Source organism: Dermochelys coriacea, chromosome 8, assembly GCF_009764565.3.
Source record: "Dermochelys coriacea isolate rDerCor1 chromosome 8, rDerCor1.pri.v4, whole genome shotgun sequence".
NCBI classification, from domain to species: Eukaryota; Metazoa; Chordata; order Testudines; family Dermochelyidae; genus Dermochelys; species Dermochelys coriacea.
This window is the reverse complement of record NC_050075.1, coordinates 84,872,863-84,896,166: the sequence shown is the minus strand read 5'-3', so window position 1 is coordinate 84,896,166 and position 23,304 is coordinate 84,872,863. Positions and strand designations below refer to the sequence as shown.

At 48.8% G+C, this 23,304-nt stretch overlaps 1 protein-coding gene and 1 long non-coding RNA gene across 3 annotated transcripts in view; one reads left to right on the top strand and one right to left on the bottom strand.

Annotated features, from left to right (window-relative positions):
- ST6GALNAC3 (ST6 N-acetylgalactosaminide alpha-2,6-sialyltransferase 3) overlaps nt 1–23,304 on the top strand; it is a 399,069-nt gene that overhangs the window by 53,781 nt on the left and 321,984 nt on the right. The window contains exon 1 of one of the 2 annotated variants that reach the window (XM_038414889.2): nt 12,910–13,137. The exons of the other annotated variant lie outside the window; for it this stretch is intronic. Within the exon in view, the coding sequence (XP_038270817.1) occupies nt 13,120–13,137 (18 nt within the window). The 5' untranslated portion in view covers nt 12,910–13,119. Of the gene's footprint in view, nt 1–12,909; nt 13,138–23,304 lie in introns of those variants that run through there. 2 annotated transcript variants of the gene reach the window in all.
- Nucleotides 1,357–16,357, bottom strand: LOC122455445. Its single transcript, XR_006273654.1, has 3 exons — nt 16,212–16,357; nt 15,933–16,106; nt 1,357–1,405 (listed from the first exon to the last, which is right to left on the bottom strand). It is a non-coding gene; the product is annotated as an uncharacterized LOC122455445 (long non-coding RNA).

The window sequence follows — 23,304 nt, the reverse complement described above, 5'->3', positions numbered from 1 at the left end:
GTGTGCAGCACCTGGTATGAATATGGCATTTTTGTTCTGTTCTAAAGGCTTCTTCTGCATTCCTTGATAAAGCCCTGACAAGTTGGCAGCATTGTTATAAGATTGAGCTCTGCACTTTGAGAAATCTATTTTGCAAACTTAGCACAGATAAATGGCAATCAAATACTGCATTCTTCACCAGTGTGGCTTTTCAAATTGAGGAATGGTTATAAGTCGTTCAACTGGTTTTCCATCTGTGGGAGACACATATCTTAGTACAATACTCAATTGATCAATATGTGAAAGATCAGCTGTAGAGTCAACAGATAAACTGAAGTACCCAGCAGTACTTATTTCATCTACAATAGCTGAACGAACTTTGTCACTCATTAGACCAATGAGTTCATCACATATTGTCTTGGATAAGTCTGATGGGTTACCTTTGCCAGCATTCCCATATTTTGAGATATGGCGTGCTAAAAATGGGTCAAACTGAGCCACAAGCTCCAACAATCCCAACAAATTTCCAGTCTACACTGATCCAAATGGGTCATTTGATCCCTGGAAAGGCAGACCACATTCAGCTAATGTTTGAACAACTATAACACACTGCAAAACATGTTGCCAGTATTCACGCTCCCCTTTTAATTTGTTCTTCCAATTTTTGTGTCAATCCAAAGCCCTATCTTTGATTTAAATATGTCAATGTTGAATCTCTGTGAGTAGTGTTATTTTCATGTTGTTAAATTAAAATAGTATTCCGCCAGTTATTAAATCCATCTGCAGCAAACCAGGATGTTGAAGGTTTATATGCAAAAAGTTTGCAGACTGAACAGTACACAAACCCTGTTGATGGTGAACACGGTAGCCATTCTCGAGTGTATTTCTCACCATTCGCTTTCATGCCAAAAAATATTTTTTGTGGACAATATCTTGTTTGTTTGCCATTGGTAAAAGTCAGACATGACTTCTCAATTGGCCCAGTGTGGTGTTGAGTCATTTGGTCCATGATTTATCCAGTAAACTACATCATTGGTACTGAAATCAACCCACATACCAGGATCTTTTCTCCTATTATTTACAGGATGAGCAGTCTCTGACACATCCATACCTTCTAGAACAATGTCTGTTTTACCACCAGGAGTAGGATGATCAGTTACAGTCTCTGGCACATCCACATGTTCTGGAATAGTGTTTGTTTCACCAACAGAAGAAGAGTCAGTCTCTGAAACACCTACTGGTTTTGGAACGACGTCTGTGCTACTAAGAGAAGATGTTGCTTCTGATGGATTCGCTTTGAAAAATATCAGCTTTGGAAGATTTTGGAAAATGTCACTAGTTTTGTGTTTTTCTTCCATCAGTTTACATTTCTGTGCTCCACTCAGTTGGTTATATTTCATCCTGCCCCTTATCTCAGTTATCTGAACTTTAAAAAAAAAAAACAAACAAATTACACAACATATACTATTTTTATGTATATATTGTGGTAGAGCTCCAACCTTGTCCCTGTGGGTCCTATGCTTCCAAGTGGTTTATGATAGCTTCAGAGGCTCACTACAACCCTCCATATAGCCCTTCTCTCTCTCTAGGCCCAGGGATACAGTCTACTAAGCCCTTTTCATCATAAGCCAGCAATGGAGGTTGGTGAGAGAATTCCCACAGTCTCTCTTGCTCCTACAGCCTCATGCCAAAACAGTTTAGCTTCCTGTCTTGACAGGGACCTGTTTTCCCCTCCCAGGAGGTGTTTCTGTAGTGGTGGGTTGGGTGGAACCCAGGCATACCCTCTGCTCTGGGTTCCACCCAGGGACCTAATGGTAGCAGATGTTGGTAACAAACCTTTCTCTATCAGAGTTGCTACATTTCCCTGGGCCACTTCCCCACAGCTCTCCTTCTTCACCCTTACCTGAGGGCTTTCTTACCAATGACTTGAGGGTGTCCTCATTAACCAGCTACACTTCCTCTCCCTAGCTCCTCTCTGCCTGACTGGAGTGAGCCCTTTTATATTATCAGAGGTGCCTTAATTAGTCAGGTGGTCACATTAGCTTAATGGCCTCACCTGACTCTTTGCAGGTTAATTGGAGTCAGGTGTTCTCATTAGCCTTGAGCAGCCCCTGCTCTGGTCAGTCAGGGAACAGAAAACTTAATCCAGTGGCCAATATATCTGCCTTCGGCTCATTTGCTGTACTGAACTGGCCTGGTGGGAGAAGGGAGGCTGCTCCTGCTGTTGGGCCTTGGGCTCTTGCTGCTGCTTCAGCTGTTCCTGTGGCTGGACCAGACACTCCCCCCCCTTCTCTGCTACCTGGTTGCTGGCTAGTGGCTGGAACCCCCCTCCCCACCCTTGGTTGCTGCTGCTCCAGCTACAGCCCCTGGGGGTGGGGAAGAGGGACCCCAGCCCTGGCTGTTGCTGCTGTGGACACCACCACCATCACCTCCACCTGTGAGGGGTCCTTTCTATCTGCCTGGCCACTGGACTGCTGCTGCCTTTGCTGCCCAGGAGCTGCTGGACCCCGAAGGAGGAGAAGAAAAGGGACCATCTGCTGCTGGGGGAGCGCACGGGGACTCTGCAGACCCCTGTGGAGGGGGCCTTAAGACTGAGTAACTTTTGAACTGTGCTCTTGTGGTGAGGGTTTTGACTGTTTGTGGGGACATGGGGTGTGGTGTGGAGCCTGCCCCCCAGTCCATCTGTGTCCCCACCACCACCACTATCGTTGCTGCCCCCTTCACCACCTGCAGTGGACAGCTACCATCTGCCTCAAGCTCCTGCCTCTGGACTCCACTGCTTGCTTGGCTTGCCGCGCCCTTTCACCATCTTTTGGGCCTGAAGCAGCAGCCAGCCCATACTGACTTTTTTGTGCAAGAGCACGTGGGTGCATGTGCCTCCTCTCCCCCCTTGAACTGACCCCCTTCAGCAAGTCCCTAGCTTTGTCCCTTGCTACCTGTCCCATTTGCCCCTTTTGCCCCACTTTTACCCCAGCACCTCACTAGCTTCAGTTTGTTTGTCTGCCCCACCCTTTTCCCTCTGCAGCTTTTGTTTGTTTGCCCCGCCCCAGCCTCTGAAGCTAGCCCCTCGGTTCCCTGTCCTACCTCTAGCCTGGTTCTCCCGCCTCTCAACATGGTTCCTCTGCCCTGATTGGCTCCTTACTCAGTGCGCCCATGCCCCCTCCCGTGCGCTTGTGCTCTTCCCCTGTTTGAATTTGCCCCTATCTCACAGCAAACCCCCCCAATGTTGTTATGACCCCCCTCCTCTAGTGCAGCTAGAGGAGCCGGAGTCCCATCCTGAGTCGGTGACTGCCCCCTATGAGCCATAGATAGCCCCCCCCCCCCCCCGTCCAGCCCACCCCTTTTGACGCCCTCCTCCCCTGCCTGCTGCCTAGTGGGGAGGAGTGGTCGACCTGCCTCTCTTTTCCCCTCCTCTCTCTGGTGTTTTCCCCTCCCTGCTCATGAGGGCGGGGGACATGGTGGGTGGGGCCCCTCCCACAGACCCAGCTGCCCCTCCCCCGCCTGCCCCTCCGTCACCCCCCCAAGCCTCTACCTCCGCTGCCAAACCACCTGCCACCGCCCCTGCTGGGGGGCCGGCAGCGGCAGGCACCGGGGTGACATCCGCTGCTGCCACATCCATCGCTCCCTCAGATTCAGATCCAGCTGGTGGGAAGGGCCAGGGGAAGAAGAAGGGGAAGGGCCCCACCAAAAAGACCAGGCCCTCCATGGCAAGGACTGCCCCCACAGCCACAGCCTCACCACCGGCCGCAGCGTCCTTACCTGCTGCTCCCTCCACCAGCTCTGTGGGTGTCCCTCCCTCGGCCCCCAGGGCATATGCCCAGGTGGCGGCGGCCCCCCCACCTGCCGCTACATCATCTCTCCCACCCACCCACCGCCTCCGCTACCAGCTATAGCGGCCGGGGCCCCTTTCCCACCATGACCAGGAAGCACGGCGTCCGTTGCCTCCTGGTGCCCGCCTTGCCCCACATGGAGACCTACGTGCGGGTGTTGGTGAGGGTGGTGGAGCCCAAGGCTATTGTGGCGGCCTCCAAAATGTACGGGAAGGTCATCTTCTTTTTAGCATTGGAGGCCGCCGCCCAGGAGGCGGTGGAGAAGGGCCTGGCAGTGGGGGGCGTGTTCGTCCCCCTGGAGCTGCTGGACGACCTGGGCGTCCGCCTTGTCCTGACCTCAGTCCCTCCCTTCCTTCCCAATGCCGCCCTATTACCCTCCCTCTCGACCCTGGGGAAGCCCCTATCCATTATCAGCCCTCTCCCACTGGGCTGCAAAGACCCCGCCCTCCGTCACGTCCTCTCGTTCCGCCAGCAAGTGCAGCTTCAACTGCCGCTGGTGGCACGTGACGGAGTGGTGCTCGAGGGGTCATTTCTGGTCCCCTACCAGGGGGCCCGTTACCAAGTGCATTATTCTACGGGGGAGGCCCGGTGCTACCTCTGCAGGGACATGGGGCACGTTCGGAGGGACTGCCCCCTGGCCCGGCAAGGAGGGGCATCCGGGAGCCCCGGCAGGGCGCTGGCCCCATCATCACCGGCGCCCCTGAGTGCCCGGAGCTGCCCCTCCTCCTCCTCAGTCCACCACTGCTCCCGCTCAGGCCCAAGGGGTACTTCCCCCAGCGCGCCCAGATGAGCAGGAGAGCCCCGCCTCTGCTGCTTGCAATCTGGCAGGGCCCATAAAAGAGGGTGCGGCAGGGATACCACCAGGCATGGGAGAGGGCCCACCCCAGGGGAATCTTCCCTCCCTCATGCCACCCCACGCTGCCTCCCATGGTCCCTAAGCCATCGCCCCTGCCCCCCGACCCAACCCCTGTTAGCCAGCCCCCAGATGATGCCATGGAGAGCTGGGCCTTAGTACAGGGAAAGCAGGGCAAGCAAGAAGGCTTGAGCTCCGCTCCATGCGGAAGCCCCCTGGAAGACCAGGAAGGGGAGCACCGATGCCGAGCCCTCTGCCTTGCCCAAGGCCGTTCCATCCACTGGTACCGATTGGGGAAGACGTGCAGCACAGGAGGGCAGTACCACCCCTCCATTGGAGTCCCTTCCCTTCAAGGCCCCCGATAGAGCCCCTGCTGTCCTGTTACCATCTGGAGCCCCTGTGAGCCCCGAGGCGAACATCGCTTTGGGCACTGGCAGGGAGACCTCTGGGGTGGTAGAAGGAGATCTTCCTTCTATCTATGAGGAGATCGAGGTCCTGGGTCTGACCCTGGTCACCCAGGGGGAGGACACCCTCTGCCAGCGGGCCTTGATCTGAGCAACTTCATCCTGGTCCCCCTTTCCCCATGCTCCCTCCCCAACTGCTGCTTCCACTTCCGCCTCCGAGGGTCCCCTGGGCTCCTCCATATGCCCGGACGCAGATGGCACCCTGCTGACCGCCACTGAGCCTACTGAGGTAATGGCCAGTGCGATGCAGTCGGGACCCAAGCCCCATGGGAAGTCCCTCGTAGTGTGAGGCAATCGACCTCCTTCCCAGGCAGGGACCTCATTGCAGACTGTCTATCTTCCGATGCCGTGGCTAATACGCCAGCCATGGAGTCAGAGCCCAGCATCACAGAGGGCCTCCTTCCCGTCCCCCAGATCCCTGAGCCTCACCAAGAGGGGCCACCTCCCAGCAGCCCGGCTACTGGGTCCTGAGATCCTGCCTCTTCCCCTCTCCCTAACTTTGCTCCTGACCCCTGCCCTGCCCCTGCTTTTGATCCCTGCCCTGCCCCGATGCCAACCCCATCCCTATCCCCTCCACCTCCTGTGATGCCATTGACGTGCCTGGGGCAGTCACCTCCTCGTTCCCAGAGGATGGCCCCCAGGGAGCGGCCTCTATAGTTCCCTGTCCTGACTCACCAGGGGCTGTTATCTTCCTTCCGCCGCCCTCACTTGAGCTGTGGTTTCAGGGGGGCCACGTGGCTCCAACCCATCGGGCGCCACGTCAGGGATCCACCCCTTGCCTGCCTGTCTCATCATCCCGTCTCAGTGGGCCACGGGGATGGGTCAGAGGTCCCTCTGGAGGATAGCCGGGACTAGTAACCCCAGCCCCCCATATGCTGCAAGAGGAGCTGCGGGAGTTCCTTGAGGACATCCATGGCTCCCATAATAAGATGCAGCTCGCTCTCCAGCAAAGGGGGGACTTCCATCAAATCCTCCAGGCCCTGAGGGCCCTCATGGGGAAGGGTAAAAGGACCGGGAAGCAGGCCATTGCAGCCTACCAGCGGGTCCGCCTCTTCTGTGACTCCTTACTCACTTACAGGATAGGTCACAGTTTGTTGAGCAGCTTGATGGGGGTCACGAGCGATCCTGTCTGCGAGGATCCCCCCCCAGCCCTCCTCATGGCACCTCTCATCATCGCAGTGTCGAACACCTGGGGCTGTAGGATGGGTCTTTGCAGGTGCCAGGTGCACTCTTTCCTTTGGGAGCGGGGGTACTCTGTGGTTTTCATGCAGGAGACCCATATGGATCCGGCCGCTGAAGACAGCTGGCAGCTGGAATGGGGGGACACGGTCTACTTGAGCTATCTCACAATTTGTACGGCTGGAGTGGCGACCCTGTTCTCCCCCGACCTACGGCCCGAGGTGCTGGGGGTCGCCAAGGCTGTGCTGGGCCACCTGCTGCACCTCCGGGTCCACATGGAGGAGCTCATGGTCAACCTCGTCAACATCTATGCCCCGACATCGGGCCCAGACCGGCTGCGTTTCTATCAGCAGGCGTCCGCCTTCCTTGGCACCTTGGATCCTTGCGAGTGCCTGGTCCTGGGTGGGGACTTTAATACTACCCTCGAGGAGTGGGACTGCTTGGGGACTGAGCAGTGCCTGGCTGCCGCGGACGTCCTCCAGGAGATAGTTGAACATCACTCCCTGGTGGACGTCTGGCGCGACCACCACCCGGATGATGTCTCGACCTTCACCTTTGTCCGGGTGGAGGTCCATCAGTCACGCCACTCCCGGTTGGACCGCATCTACTTATCACATTTCCACCTTTCACGGGCCCGCTCCTCCAGCATCCGGCCGGCCCGCTCTCCAATCATCATTTAGCCACCATAACGGCCTCTCTCTGTGCAGAGAGGCCGGGGCCGGCCTATTGGCATTTTAACAACAGCTTGTTGGAGGATGTGGGCTTTGTGGCGTCCTCCTGGGAGTTCTGCTTGGCCTGGTGAGGGCAGCGGCGCGCCTTTCCCTTGGTGTGGTGGTGGTGGGACCTGGGGAAGGTGCACGCCCGGCTCTTCTGCCGTGACCACATCCAGGGCGCCAGCCAATGGAGGGATGCGGCGATAGGGCAGTTGGAACGGGAGGCCTTAGAGCTGGAGAGGCGTCTGGCTGCCAGCCCCGAGGATCCATCCCTCTGCGGAGCATGCTGGGAGAAGTGGGAGGAGCTCCGGGCCCACGAGGACCATTGGGCCCGGGGTGCCTTTGTTCGATCCCACATCCGTCTCCTTCAGGAGACGGATCGCAGTTCCCGCTTCTTCTATGCCCTGAAGAAAAAGAGGGAGGCCAAGAAGCACGTCGCCTGTCTCCTAGCAGAGGATGGTACCCCCTCACGGATCTGGCGGAGATTGCGGGAGGGCCAGAGCCTTCTACACAAGCCTTTTCTCCTTGGATCTGACCGATCCTAACGCTTGCAGAGTGCTCTGGGATGTACTCCCGACGGTCAGAGCGGGTGACCGAGACCGGGTAGAGCTGCCTGTCACTCTGGCCGAGTTCTCGGAAGCCCTCCGTCGCACGCCCACCAATAAATCTCTGGGCATGGCTGGGCTGACCGTGGAGTTCTACCGCGTGTTCTGGGACGTCCTTGACCCAGACCTAGTCACTGTCTGGGCTGAGTCTTTGCAGAGCGGAGTCCTTCCTCTTTCGTGCAGGTGAGCCGTGCTCGCCTTATTGCCGAAGAAGGGGGACCTCCATGATTTACAAAATTGGCATCCCATCTCGCTCCTCAGCATGGACCACAAAGTCGTGGCAAAAGCCATCTCGCTGTGGCTAGGGTCCATGCTGGCAGACATGGTCCACCCAGACCAGACCTACAGACCTATCCCGGGCTGCACCATCTTTGACAACCTGTATCTGGTCCAGGACCTCTTGGACCTCGGGTGTAGGGATGGTCTGTCGTTCGCCCTACTGTCCCTGGATGAGGAGAAGGCATTCAACAGGGTGGACCACGGGTATCTCCTGAGCACACTGTGAGCGTTTGGCTTCAGACCCCAGTTTGTGGGTTTTCTCCAGGAGCTGTACACCTCCACAGTGTGTCTGGTCAGGCTGAACTGGACCCTGACCGAAATGGTCAGCTTTGGGCGAGGAGTACAGCGGGGTGCTCCCTCTTGGGCCAGCTGTACACTCTGGCGATCAAGCCCTTCCTCTGTCTCCTCTGTAGGAGGTTGACGGGGTTGGTGCTGCGAGAGCCGGAGCTGCAGCTGGTCCTGTCGGCATATGCCGACAATGTGCTCCTCGTGGTCCAAGACCCGGGTGACTTGGTGCGGGTGGAGGCTTGCCAAGCCATCTATTTGGCAGCCTCCTCCGCCCGAGTCAACTGGGTCAAGAGCTCTGGCTTGGTGGTAGGGGACTGATGGCAGGCGAGCTCCCTCCCACCTGCACTTCAGGTGGAGCACAGGTCAGCTGCTCTATCTCAGCGTTTATCTTTCTGCCATGTATCCGTCTCCACCAGAGAACTGCCACGGTTTAGAGGGCAGGGTGATAGAGTGGCTCCGGAAATGGACAGAACTACTCCGGTGCCTCTCCCTTCGAGGGAGAGCATTGGTGCTTAATCATCTAGTCCTGTCCATGCTCTGGTCCCGGCTCAACACCCTGGTCCCAGCCCCAGGTTTCCTGGCCAACCTCCGGACATCAATTCTGGAGTTCTTTTGGTTAGGACTGCACTGGGTCTCTGCAGGGGTTCTTCATCTATCCCTGGAGGAGGGAGGGCAGAGCCTGAAATCCATGTCTTTCGCCTCCAGGCCCTGCAGCGACTCCTTTATGGTACAGGTAGTCCAGCGTGGAGTGTACTGGCGCAAGCCTTCGTGCACCGCTTCGATATGACTGGCAGCTCCTTTATCTCCATCCAAGAGGTCTTCTGCGAGACCTCTTCGGGCTGCCGGTCTTCTACTAGGACCTCCTCCGGACCTGGAATCTGTTCTTAGCAACCAGGTCCATGGCGGCCACCATGGGGGCAGATCTCCTTGCGGAGTCCCTGCTTCACAACCCCTAGCTCTGTGTGCAGATCGTGGAGTCCCCCTCGGTGCGCCAGAAGTTGATCCTGGCAGAAGTCACCAGAATCGGAGACCCCCTGGACTATGACCAGGGAGACTGGCTGGATCCCCTGATGCTCGCTCAGCGCATATGGCTCTCCAGACCTCGTACTCCCCGGCGTGTATTCCAGGAGGTGAGGGCTGCTTTGCCACCCGCTGCTCAGATTTACCTCGACAGAGTCCTGCACAAGGGCACGCCCCACCCACCTTCCACCCCAGGTCCTCCTGACCTTTTCATCGGGCCCATGCCCCGTGAACCCGACACCCCCCCCGTCCCTTCACTGTGAGCTGACTGCATGATCTGCAGTCAGTCCACTTCCAGACCAAGGAAACATCTATGCATGCTCGTGCTCCACACCCTTCACGTCCTCACTCTCGCATCTTGCCCCGACACAAAGTGGCGGGACCTCCTGCCACCTCTAGAGGGTGAGAAGCCCCGGTGGGCCAGCTTATGCTCCACCCTAGTCCCGAGGCCCGCTGGGGATATCAGTTGGTGGCTCCTTCACGGGGCCATGAGTACGGGTGCGTACTTTGCGCTGTTCATCCCTATCCCAGACACCTGCCCCTTTTGCGGTGTGAGGGAAATCCTGGCGTACATATATTTGGAGTGTGCCAGGCTGCTCATGAATAGCCAGGCCCGTATTCTGGCTCCTCATGAATATTTTGTTAAGATTTTGGCTGCACTTTTTCCCTCACCTACTTATTTATGCACTCGCTATCCATGGCCCCACTAAGTCATGGGACCTCCTGGTCAACCTCCTCCTGGCCCTGGCTAAAGTGGCCATCTATAAAACCAGGGTGAGGAGGTTGGAGTCTCCTGTGACTGTGGGGCCTATTTCCGATCCTCCATCTGTTCACATATCTGGGCAGAGTTCCTCTGGGCAGCGTCCACTGACTCCCTTGACGCCTTCGAGGAGCAGTGGGTGTTATCTGGGGTTCTCTGCTCGGTGTGCCCGTCTGGTTCCCTTCATTTGACCCTTTGACTGCACTCCTGTCCCTGTTATTTCATTAGTTGTCCTCTGTAATTATTTGGTTTCCAGGTCCTGGGAACCTCCCTCTTAGGCTGGGGGAGGATCCTTTAGCAGTTGACAGGCTTCGCTCACCCACTTCCTGGATCCCAATAAGGGGCTACTCTGCTGTACCCAACTGGCCTGGGGGTCTATCATAATATATAATATAAGAAAGAGGGAAAAAAAACCAAATCAAGTATGTATAACTCAGAAGAATATATCAATAATAAAACATAAATTTATTGCAATACATGACAGGATCGGATTTCCTTGCATTATTTCGATCTACATTAGTAGGATGCCCCCCTGGTTTAGGTGGGGATAAGTAATAAAAAGAGAACAGAAAAACGGGGGAAGAGTGTGTAGTGGAGTGTAAGGAAGTCTAACAAAGTTCTGATGCATCCGATGAAGTGAGCTGTAGCTCACAAAAGCTTATGCTCAAATAAATGTGTTAGTCTCTAAGGTGCCACAAGTACTCCTTTTCTTTTAACAAAGTTCTGATTTTTTTCCCCATGATGACAGCTTTTATGCTTTTTTTGAAATATCAACTATCAAATTTTTTCCAAAAAAATCTTTTTTTTGATGCCCCCTGCTTTGCTAGTGTCCTAAACACATGCTTAGTCTGCCTATTGGGTAATCCAGCCCCAGGCTCATGTATTTACCTCTAGAGGTCCCAGGTTTGATTCTGCCTGCCCACAACCAGGGTCTGTCGGTGTTACATAGAATCATAGAATCATAGAATATCAGGGTTGGAAGGGACCCCAGAAGGTCATCTAGTCCAACCCCCTGCTCAAAGCAGGACCAAGTCCCAGTTAAATCATCCTAGCCAGGGCTTTGTCAAGCCTGACCTTAAAAACCTCTAAGGAAGGAGATTCTACCACCTCCCTAGGTAACGCATTCCAGTGTTTCACCACCCTCTTAGTGAAAAAGTTTTTCCTAATATCCAATCTAAACCTCCCCCATTGCAACTTGAGACCATTACTCCTCGTTCTGTCATCTGCTACCATTGAGAACAGTCTAGAGCCATCCTCTTTGAAACCCCCTTTCAGGTAGTTGAAAGCAGCTATCAAATCCCCCCTCATTCTTCTCTTCTGCAGACTAAACAATCCCAGCTCCCTCAGCCTCTCCTCATAAGTCATGTGCTCTAGACCCCTAATCATTTTTGTTGCCCTTCGCTGTACTCTTTCCAATTTATCCACATCCTTCTTGTAGTGTGGGGCCCAAAACTGGACACAGTACTCCAGATGAGGCCTCACCAGTGTCGAATAGAGGGGAACGATCACGTCCCTCGATCTGCTCGCTATGCCCCTACTTATACATCCCAAAATGCCATTGGCCTTCTTGGCAACAAGGGCACACTGCACACTACATATGAGCAGGTGCTTTTCCAACCTGTTCTCAGAAACAGTCCACACGCTGTGTAGAGTCCAAACTTGCTCCCGTGTTGGGACTTGGGTTTTTATTACCAACATGTCAACGAAGTTGAGTTCGAATCTTCTCCCAGGCTTGGCTGCTCCTAAAATTCATCCTTCCAGATTGCTCAGTCCACACACTAGATCTTCTCTCCAGATAGCCATTCCCATCTCTCTTTCATCCAGGTGCAATAAAGATCTACCTGCCTGTGTCTGCACTTACTGTTCCCCAGCAGAATCAATGCCTAGAAGGGCTTATTTCAGGTGAACATCGCAGCTAGTTACAGTGTTAGACAAACACGAGATAAGATTGGACAAAAGCTCAGGTGATGGAAGATCTAGGATTTACTGATTGACAAGGAAGCCAGTCTGAGGGATTTCTCAAAGGGGTGGGTTTAATGAGGGATTAGAATGGGAATGGGGCAGCTTGGGTGACGAGAACATGGAGACTCCACCTGTATATTCCACCTGTAGAGGAATCCAGATGGAAAGGTGCAAAACTGAGAGAGGGAGAAGTAAGGCAAAAGTCCTGGGAAGAATATAAATAGTGGGAGGAGTATTGGGGGCAGAAACAGCAAAGGTGAAGGTGGGGACAATATTATGTGGAGCCTTGCATTTGAAAGAGGAGACTGAACCTGATGGAGAAGGGGGTAGCAAAATAGCCTGTGTCCAGATGGAGGAAGATGACTTCAACAACATCTTTCTTTTTTTTTTCTCTGCAGTCCAGGTAAGCTCAAACAAATGCCAGAGACATTTCAAAGAGCTGCTTGGACATTTTCAAAGACATTTTCAAAGTCATCAGACTTACCCAAATGAAAATAATTTCCTATTCTTTTCAGTAATACATGAGTCTATAATACAAAGTGATACACACAGCACAATAGAAGGATTTCTCATGGGATATTTATGGTGGTTACTCCTGGTGAGTGGCTCATTTTTACAGGTAGTTACAGTGTTTCAGAAAAAGGCAAACTCCAGTAATATAAAGAGAGTTGAGAATGCAAACAAACATTACACGCCGACCTAAAGATTTTTACAGTCCTAATAACAGGGAGACACTCTGGACTCTTCTGACATGACTGAGAGAAGTATTTGCTGTTGATCTGTTTAGAGGGACTAATCTGGATTCCCTGTAAATGAGCAGCTTGCTTTTCAAATGCCACAGGGATCTGCACGCTATAAAATTGCCATTTGGTATATATCATATGATAGAGAGCATTCAAGAGCTTAAAAAAATACATGCTAGAATCATGAGTCAAATTCAGTCATGTGACTAAGGGGAGGTACTGAGCTGGCTTCTAGCCAGTGGCAGAAGCTGATGGGTGGAACAAACAGGGCATGAAAAGACTAATAGGACTAACGGATCTTAGAATTGTGGTACCCTGATTTGGATCTTCAGGAATGTAGGCTATAGCAGTTTTGCAGCTCTACCAGCCTTTTGCCTCACACTGGAACTGTTTCTGACAAAGTAGAATCCTGCTGCTTTGTGGTAGGAAGGATAGAAAAAGAACATGGCCTGCATTTTGAAGGTAAATCTCTATCTGTTGCTTGAATGCATTGTTAAAAAGAGCCCCTTGCTTCTCTGAGGCACGGATTCAATGTGGTCCTATTGCATCTTAATCTTAGCTGACTCTTTGAGTATTGGTTTTGTTTGGCAAATAAATAGTGAGAGATTCTGAAACGCACAGCTGTGTTCTGCTTCCCTGTTCTGCCATTCTTTTCCTTGTTCCCTGCATTGTCAGAACTGCAGGCTATCAGCTAGTGGGAAAGGGACTGTGTGCAGAATAATAGAAAGGGGGTGCAGGGCTCTGTCTCGTCTTAGTTGACTTTGAGCTGAAATCCTTCAGGAGCTATAGCATGAGGGAAACAGGCTTACAATACAAAAGACAAAATCGTAGAAGCTGTTTTCTTTCCACGACGTGCAGCACTTACTGCTTTAAAGAAAAGCTTGCAGGCTTACAAAAGCTGCATGCACCAAGTTGCTCCTTAAGCACACTCCCCTTCTGAATTTACGTAGGAGCCATATGCTACTACATTTTAGAGCCAAATTGCACTAATTAGAGTCACTATTTTAAGGATTTTTCCCAACAAATGCCAACAAATATGAACAGAAACTTCTCTTGCACTAACATCTTCCTGTCAGATACCTTCTTCCCAGCTGCTTTCTTTACTCAGAGAAAAGTATTCACAAACAATATATTTTGTAGATGGGAGCATCTCTATAGCACTACAGAAGAACTGAATCAGATGGGAGGAGGTGGAAGTGCAAGCTGACAAAAACCATGAATCTTTGTTTCATTATGTTATTTTCACCAGCGGGGAGTCACTATCAGAACACTTGTGTTTTTTATTCCATGGTTTAAAGATAAAGAAGCTGATGGGTCTCATTGACCTGCAGTCTGCCACCTTTTTCCACACCTACATTTTAAACACATGCATGGCACGTTCAACCAAGTAAATATAGCATGGCATGCAGACCCATCTGCAAATGATCCCTTATTTTCAATTTGATTAGTCCTCTAACAAAGGACTGATCAAGCTTTGGGATAGCCTGAAATAGCAGCTTTCTCCAAAATATCTGCAAAGCTGCTGAACTGCAAATATTGAACTTACAATATTCTTCAGATACTAACAATCCTTGTTTCTCCAAGAACGACATTCATATGATGATTTTGTATTTCTCCAAAATATCTGCAAAGTTGCTGAACTGCAAATATTGAATTTACAGTATTCTTCAAATACTAACAATCCTTGTTTCTCCAAGAACGACATTCATATGATGAACTTTTTTCTTAAAAGAACAAACAACCCCCTTATTGTCCTTCTTTTCCCTGCCCCAGCGCCTCTGTAAAACAGTATGTGCCTGTGTCTTAGTTTGCTTTCATGCACGTGTAGCTTGTTGCAGTTTTTATTAGTAAATATGTTGAAAGCTGCCTCAGATGCCGAAATCTCTTCTTGACGTGTCCCAGTAACTAACTCCCAGGAACAGGCAATGCTGAAAGAAGTGATTTGATAAATAAAGACATGGGACTTGACATATAAGCTCTCGCAACTGGGCCTGGATTACTAAGATAAAAATATGTATTTTGCTCTTAAATGTCACCGGTAGTCATATCTGCCACCCATCCAAAATATGATATAGATGTATATTTTAGATCACTAGCTTCACTACTTTTTCTTACTACTAGGAAAGTTCTTTTGCAGAAATTTTCCCTCTGGCCTGAAACGTGAATAAGCAGGCCCCTTTGCAGGAATCAAAGGTCTTTTACCCAGGGTGGCAGCATTCTTCCCCTTCTGCAGGGCCAATCTGCACACATCTGATCTCTGCAGAGCCTTCCTTTATAGACCGTTTATCATATAATCCTGCTTTTCCAAAACCCTTGAGTTCCACCGGGGTCTGATCCTTTAAATTTAAATCAATGGTTACCACAGAACGGCTAGTGCTCTCTAAAGACAACTGGTCTAATTCTTAATCTTGTTAAAAGAGGCAGGTGTGAGGATAAAAAGTGAAAGAGATATGTGGCGATTAGGATTACAGTAAAGCAGACGTGACTTTTCCGGCCAGACAAGCTACATGAATAATCTAATTGCCTAGAGAGAGAAATAATTCATTATTCACTTCAAGATACAAGTTTTTCATTCAATCTCCAAACCATAAACACTTGCTTTATTACATGGGTAGGATTTTTCAGACCTAGCACAAAAGGAAAGTAGTAGACACCATAAAGGGACTTCACAAATTGTTTTAACATGATGATGAAATTCAGAATATGTACCAAACTCGTGAGTTGCAGTTAGCTACACCCTTTTCCTGAAACTACCCTGTCCTGCCCCCATTTGTACACTGCCTTTTTGGTTTTTGTGTTCTGTAGCTTTTTTGGTCCATTGTAGTCAGTACCCTGATGTCTAGGGGGTGGAGTAGGTGGAGGATTGCTTCTCCTGTGGAGGTGGATTTTCAAAGAGAGCTGTATTCTGGCAGAGAGAGCAGTGGACTGAGAGTCAGGATGCCTGTGTTCTAATGTTAGCTATGCTACAGATTGTGTCTTTGCGCAACTAACTCATGTAACTGACTTCCTCAGTTTGTAGGAAGGCTGGAGTAACACCTGCCTCAGAGAGGTGCGGAGGTTTGGTTAATGTCTGTAGAGCACAGTGGGATCCTCTGATCCAAATTACTGTATAAGCACAAAGGACAATGGTGACTATTAGAAACTGGCTAGTTTCATATACATTAAAAAGATACCGAGTCCTCCCTTTTTACTATCCATATTATAGGAAATACCTTGAATGCTACAAATATTGAGGTTATCAAAGTGTAAATACTTACTGAGTGAGTAATCTGAGGCGAGTGGTACCGTTTTGTTACGTCTTTGTCTGTCCTGTAACATCAGTTAAGATCTGGTGGGTTGTCTCTGCTGAGGGTTTCTGAAACTTTGTCTTCAGATCAGCGGTGGGGCATTCTATCTCAGTGGACACAGCAATGCTCGCTCCTCCTAGTGTTCTGCCAGAGTCCATAATTACTGAGTTGTAGGGCACAGCACACAGGATGTTTGGTTTTTTTGCAGCGCTCTAAATAAAATCCATGGCAGACCCACCGTTCACTCACCTAGTCTGTCTTGGACACAACCAGTTTATCTTGTGGTTAATTGTTACTGTGGCTCCCACATGCCATAGCAATGAACACTGGATAGGTTTAATGGTTGCCATTTAAAAAGTCCCCTTTATCCTTGTGAGGTCAGAGAGACCACAGCTTCTGCTGTGTCAACTGTTGGTAAATGTTGACTTTTTAATGGTCAGCCCTGTAAACAAATAAAGGAAATGACTTCAGACAAGCACCAATTTTTGCTCACTTTGAGAATGGTCATCATATGTGCTTGCCTTGCATTGGAAAGTGCTACAAGAATGACTATACAAATGTTTACTGACGTCTGTTTAAATTCTGTATTGACATCACCTGCGGAGGATGTCGAGTTGTAATATTTTAAAGCAAATGGAGCTGTAATATTTTAAAGCAAGTTAAGAAATAATTTAACATAAACATTAGCCTTTTACATGTCTAACAGTAGGCAGATTGGTTGAAGGGGGGAAATCAGGGGGTATTTTTTATGGATTATTCCATTCCTCTCCCCAAACTGTCTCTTTTCATGGAAGTATGCTTTTTGTCTTCATGGCACAATTATTATTTTTAGTGGATAGAGCTAATATGGTAGAATTTGTCATAAAGCTATATCCCAGACATGGAGTGGGCCTAGGACCTGCTCTGGTCCTGGACAACTATGCAGCAAAGAGCTAAATACAGAATCTAGAAAGAGGTTTCCTCCCTCCTTGAATATGATGCACATTTACAATACAGTGAATAGAGGTTATTTCGTGCATGCCTTTTGATTGCTGTAAGGAGGTGCTGCCCCAGTGACCATATGTGAAATTGAAAATGAAGCTATCCCGAGTAAAATCCTGTATTTATTTGTATTTTCTGAGGACATCACTTCTATATGGTGCAAAGGCAAAATGTGAGAGTACATTTCCCCTCACAAGGCATGCAGGCAGGCTAAGCAGATGGCCAGCTGGGATTACTGATATCCGTAGCTTTTGTTTAAAACTTCCTCTAAAAAGTCAAATTTTACACATTTTAGCCCTGGTCTACACTACGGATTTATGTCAGTGTAACCATGTTTCTCGGAGGTGTGGAAAATCCGCACCCCTGAGCCGACACAGTTAAACCGGCTGAATTCTTGGTATAAACAGTGCTGTTGATGGGAGGGCTGACATAGCTATGAGTGGAGTACCTATGCCGGTGGGAGAAGCTCTCCCATTTGTGTAAGTAGAGTCTTCACTAAGTCCCCTACAGAGGTGCTGCTGCAGTGCAGTAAGTGTAGACAAGCTCTTAAGTATGTGCCTATCATGTTCAAGTGCTTTGCTTGGTCAGGGCCATAGCTAGGCTCTGCAACCAAGTTCTTCTATTGCCACTGCTCCATCAGTCTATTTGGTTAATCCCCCAGGCTGAATCTCCTCTTAACCTAGACTGTCAGCTCTCTGAGCCAGAACTCTCTTCTTACCATGTGTGTTCAGTGCCCAGCACAATGGGGCCTGGACCTGTTTAGGGCCTCTAGACCCTGTTGCAATATAAATAGTGCTAATATCTGCAGGGAAATGCTAAATCTATACCTGGGACTAAAATAACAAAGCCGAGCTCAATCTACTGAACTGCCCAACTTGGTAGAAGCTTGTTTAAAGGGGGCAAGAAAGCTGAAGGTTGTCAAAGTGAGTAAGTCCTGGTGTCTTTGCCATTTGGATGATAGCATACTGCCCCTCTAACTTGGGGCCTGACTGTCCCTTCCATGAGAGAAACTCTGCAAGGGAAGGCTCATAGATATTTCCTCCCAAACTTCTGCATTGTCTGAGGTATGGTGTTTGTCTCCTCCCCCCCCCACACCTTGCAGAACAGGCCATAGGTTTGGCCCATGCACTCGTCAGCTCCTGGGGATCTGCAGGACGTTGGGCCATCTGTGTAGAGGACCTGTGAATCCATGTTGATCCTGGGTTCCTGGCATCCTGCTGGGATCTGTGTTTGTAAAGGGAGTGTATGGGGACTTACCATAATGGAGAGGGTTCTGTGGGAAAGGCCTTACGGCCCATCCTGGCCCACCCACTGCCTGCTTTCTCCTCCATGTGGTGTTTCAACCCCTGGAGAGCACTGTTCAGTGTCCAGAGGGAAGGGAACATAGCAGGGCTGGTGGGTCTCTTCCATATGAGAGGATCCCTCTGCACAGAGGATTCTCAGCAAGTTCTGTGGTCCCTGCAGTTTAATTTAGTGTGTAATTCTTCCGAGCTGTCTGTCCTAAAATCATGTGTAGTTTGGCAGGCTGCTGTACTTGAGTGGTGGATGAAGCCATACCCTTGAGCATATGGTTACATCTTCAGGGACAAAATGTGCTACACCAACGTACAGGATCAGTCTTCTGAGTTTTGAGTTGTTATAGCTGCCATTTTTTCACACTTGATGGGATCAGTAAAACTCCTTTTAATTTATACTTTTTTGTAATGGAATGCATAAGGGGTGGAAGAAATTATCATGTGAGGAAAATATAGGAAGAATTTGTACCTTTCAGGAGAGTTATCAAAGAAATGTAGTGCTGGAAGGGATCTAGAGAGTTTTCCCACAAGCTTTCAGCTGGTCTTCCTCTTACCTCCTTCTGGACATTAGAAGTGTATTCTTGATGTATAATATAACATCCCTTTCCTCCCCCCCACTTGTCCTTCCTAAATAAACTACATCCCTCTCTATACCAATATTTCAGTCATGAGATTTATCCCACCAAGTCTCTGTGATGCCAATTAAATAATAATTTAACTATGTACAAATCCCTTTCGGTTCTTCCTGTTTATTCCCCATACTCCTTGCATTTGTTTTTGGACATATAGGTTTTTGAGCAGATTCTGCTACTGATTTCACTCTTGTTGCTCCTATGACCCTGTTGTAATTTTCTATGCCCTTGTCCTCCTACAAACATCTACCCTTCTATTAAGCATAAAAAAGGTAAGTTTATCTGTGGGCTTTTCTGACCTGTCCACTTTGAACCTAGTTTAAAGCCCTTCTCACTAGGATGGCACGTTGGTGGGTGAAGATGTTCTTTCCCCTTCTTTGTCAGGTGGATCCCATCTCTTCCCTGCAGACCTCCTTTTCCATGGTCAAGGAAGCCAAAGCCCTCCTGTTGACACCATCTGTGCAGCCATGCATTCGTCTCCATGATCCCTTACCCACAACCGAGAGGATGGACGGGAACACAACTTGCACCCCCGACCCGTTCACTCTCTCTCCCTGAACACTGTAGTCACTGCTGATCTGTTTAGGGTCATTAGTGCCCATGTGGATGAGCAGCATGGAGTAGTGGTCAGAAGGATGGATGAACCTCTGCAACCTTTCTTGAATAAGCTTCTTTTACATCAGTAAACCTGTATCCTCCCTATGAGTTGTAATGATAGAACTGTTTTGATTAAATAATTACAGCCCTAACCAAAATAGTTACACCCTCACAAAATTTACATGGAGACCAGGCATAATTATATTTAAAATGTTGATAACTATTTTGCTAGAGATCACTTTAGCAAAATAATTTGGCAAACATGCTTATTCAGGGTAGTTGTATAACCCTGAAAATGAAAATGATCTATTGAGTCATTTCATCCATCCCCAGAGCCCCTTTTTGAGGAGAAAGAGGGAAGCAGGGACAGAGACAGAGAGAGAATCCAAGAACAAGCAAAGCTCAGGAGAAAGTTTTGGCTGAGTTGCAGGGTGTTTTTTTTTTAACCACCATTAAAAGGGGGGTAAGTTTTGCATACTTACTCAATGCATGTGATGTGCTGCTGAGTGTGCCATGGGGACAACCATGAAGAGAATCTTAGGCCAAGTCTACGCTACAGATTTATATCAGTATAACTACATCACTCAGGGGGGTGAAAAATCCACATCCCTGAGTGACATAAACCTAAATCCCAGTCTAGACAGTGCTATCTCAGCCTGAGAGCTTCTCCTGTTGACATTGCTACCCTGTCTCTTGCAGAGGTGGATTAGCTACTTTGATGGCAGAAGCTCTCCTGTCTGCATAGGAGCTTCTTCACTTATGTGCTACAGCTGCATTGGTGCAGCTGTGCTGATGCAACGTTTTTAAATGTAGCCCTGCCCTCCCTAAGTAAAATAAAGCAGGTAGCTCCTTATGACAGCCACATTTTCATTGCATTAACAGTGGGTGGCTGAACCCTAGCGCAGTCAACAAAAATCAAGGTATAGACTAGGAGACTTTCCTCAAAAAGCGGTTGGAAATAACTAAAAAAAGCTGTTTACTTCATGGGCACAGCAATTTGTGAAGAAGGGATGCAGAGTGAAATATTTATACTCCTGCTTTCTTCTTTTAATGACACATTCCTTGCATGTTGATATAGTATAGAAACAGCGGTCTTGGATCTCTTCCTTTTTAAAATTCTCTTTGATACCTTACACCTATGCTATGGAAAGTCTGGCAAGTTTATAGCAAAGGAATGTCCTGCTGAGCTGGTCTAAGATGAGAATTTATTCCCCAATGATTGGTTTTGAAGTCTTAATATGAAAAATCAGAAACCAAACTTCATGTTAGTTTCTTGCCATTTCTCAACCTTTTCCTTACCAGTGGTTTTATCTCCTTCCATTTCTATAGTATATTCAGATTTAAGAGCATTTCATTACCAAAATGATGGGATAATATAGCATCAAGAAATGACAGGGCGTGTTTTATTGGCTCATTAATACACACGCTAGTAGCACTGTGAAGCCACTCAAGGCATGTATTAATGGACCATTAAAACTCACACCTGGGAGTATTTTAATAATAACTATTACATTTTTGTGATGTGTATTACTGTGCAAATGGGTGCCTTTGCTTCCTATGTACTGCACAGACAGCTGCAGCGGTGCAGGAGCTAGCAAACGAAGCTGTAAACAGGGGAGTTTGAGTGGGAGTTTGTAAGAGGGGGTTGTATTGTGGTGCTTGTTTGGGGTTTGTTTTTGCTGTGGGGGGTGGTCTTTTTGGTGGTGGCTTGTGTTCCCAGATTAACAGGACTTAGGTGGGAAGGCTATGACGGATACGGAGGCAGCTGTGGGAGTGACTCCTGTAGTGGAAGATACAATGAGGATGACTGGATGTGGAAGCTGTGGTATGTACATGATCCTGGAGGGGGAACCTGGTAAGAGTTTTTTCTGCATGAAATGCCATCTGATAGAGCTGATGGAGGAAAAGATCCGAGGTCTGGAGATGCAGGTGGAAAGTCTGGTTGAGTTTAGGAGGGGGTTTGAGCAGATGATGGAGCAAAGATATGAGGTATCTGAAGGGAAAAGCTCAGACTTACAGATGGAAGCAGGGCTGGGGAATTTTGAGGGGAGACTGGGTGAGGAAAGTGGTCAGTGGAAGCATGTGACTAAAAGAACCAGGCAGAGGAAAAGATGGGCTAGTGAAGGAGAAATAGAGCTTAGGAACAGGATTGCAGAGTTGGAAAATGAAGAAGGGGCTCAGCAGGTAGTTGCTGAAGGTGGAAGGGCAAGGAAGAAGAGAAGAGAGGCTAGTCCTATAGGAAAAGGGGAAGAGTCAAGGGAGACTACACCAAATATGAGCCCCAGGAGGATACAGGATGGGTTGAAGAGGATTATAAGGGAAAATAGGAATGGAAAGAACTTGCAGCCAGAAGGAACAGGGGAGAGACTGGAGAATAGCACTGTCACCAGGAAAAGGCAGGTCTATGTGATCGGGGACTCTTTATTGAGAAGAATAGACAGGCCTGTAACTAGAGCTGATCCAGAGAATAGAAGGGTGTGCTGTCTTCCAGGTGCTAAGATATGGGATGTAGACCTGAGGTTGAAAAGGATCCTAAAGGGAGCGGGAAAGAATTCCCTAATTATCCTTCATGTGGGAACAAATGATATGGCTAGATTCTCGCTGGAAAGTATTAAGGGAGACTATGCTAGGCTTGGGAAGACACTTAAGGAAATCGAGGCTCAGGTGATCTTTAGTGGGATCCTTCCTGTTCCTAGAGAAGGGCAACAAAGGTGTGACAAGATTATGACTGTCAACAGATGGCTTAGGCAGTGGTGCTATAAGGAGGGCTTTAGGATGTATGGCCACTGGGAGGCATTCATGGACAGAGGACAGTTCTCTCGGGATGGACTTCATCTGAGTAGGGAAGGAAATAGACTTCTAGGATGGAGCCTGGCACAACTCATAGAGAGCTTTAAACTAGGAATTTGGGGAGATGGTTGGGAGATGTCCAGGTAATCTCCACGCCAGATTTTAGCAATGAGAGGGAAGAAGATGAAATAAGAAAGGATACAGCCATGGGTAGGAGAATGTATATAAGGAGCGAGGGCAGTGTGGATACCAGTCTAATAGGTATACTGGCTGTAGAATGACTGTGCCTAATAGGGTACAAAATGTGAGCGAGGCCAAACGGCAAAAATTAAGATGTTTGTACACCAATGCGAGGAGCCTAGGTAACAAAATGGAGGAACTAGAGCTACTGGTGCAGATATTATAGGGATAACAGAAACATGGTGGAATAGTAGTCATGATTGGACTACAGGTATTGAAGGGTATGTGCTGTTTAGAAAAGACAGAAATAAAGGTAAAGGTGGTGGAGTAGCATTGTATATCGATGATGAGGTAGAATGTAAAGAAATAAGAAGTGATGGAATGGATAAGACAGAGTCCGTCTGGCAAAAATTACATTGGGGAAGATAACTAGTAGAGCCTCTTCTACGACAGTGCTTGGGGTGTGCTATAGACCTCCGGTATCTAATTTGGATATGGATAGAGCCCTTTTTAATGTTTTTAATAAAGTAAATACTAATGGAAACTGCGTGATAATGGGAGACTTTAACTTCCCAGATATAGACTGGAGGACCAGTGCTAGTAATAATAATAAGGCTCAGATTTTCCTAGATGTGATAGCTGATGGATTCCTTCATCAAGTAGTTGCTGAACCGACTAGAGGGGATGCCATTTTAGATTTAATTTTGGTGAGTAGCGAGGACCTCATAGAAGAAATGGTTGTAGGGGATAATCTTGGCTCAAGTGATCATGAGCTAATTCAGTTCAAACTGAACGGAAGGATTAACAAAAATAAATCTGCAACTAGGGTTTTTGATTTCAAAAGGGCTGACTTTCAAAAATGAAGGA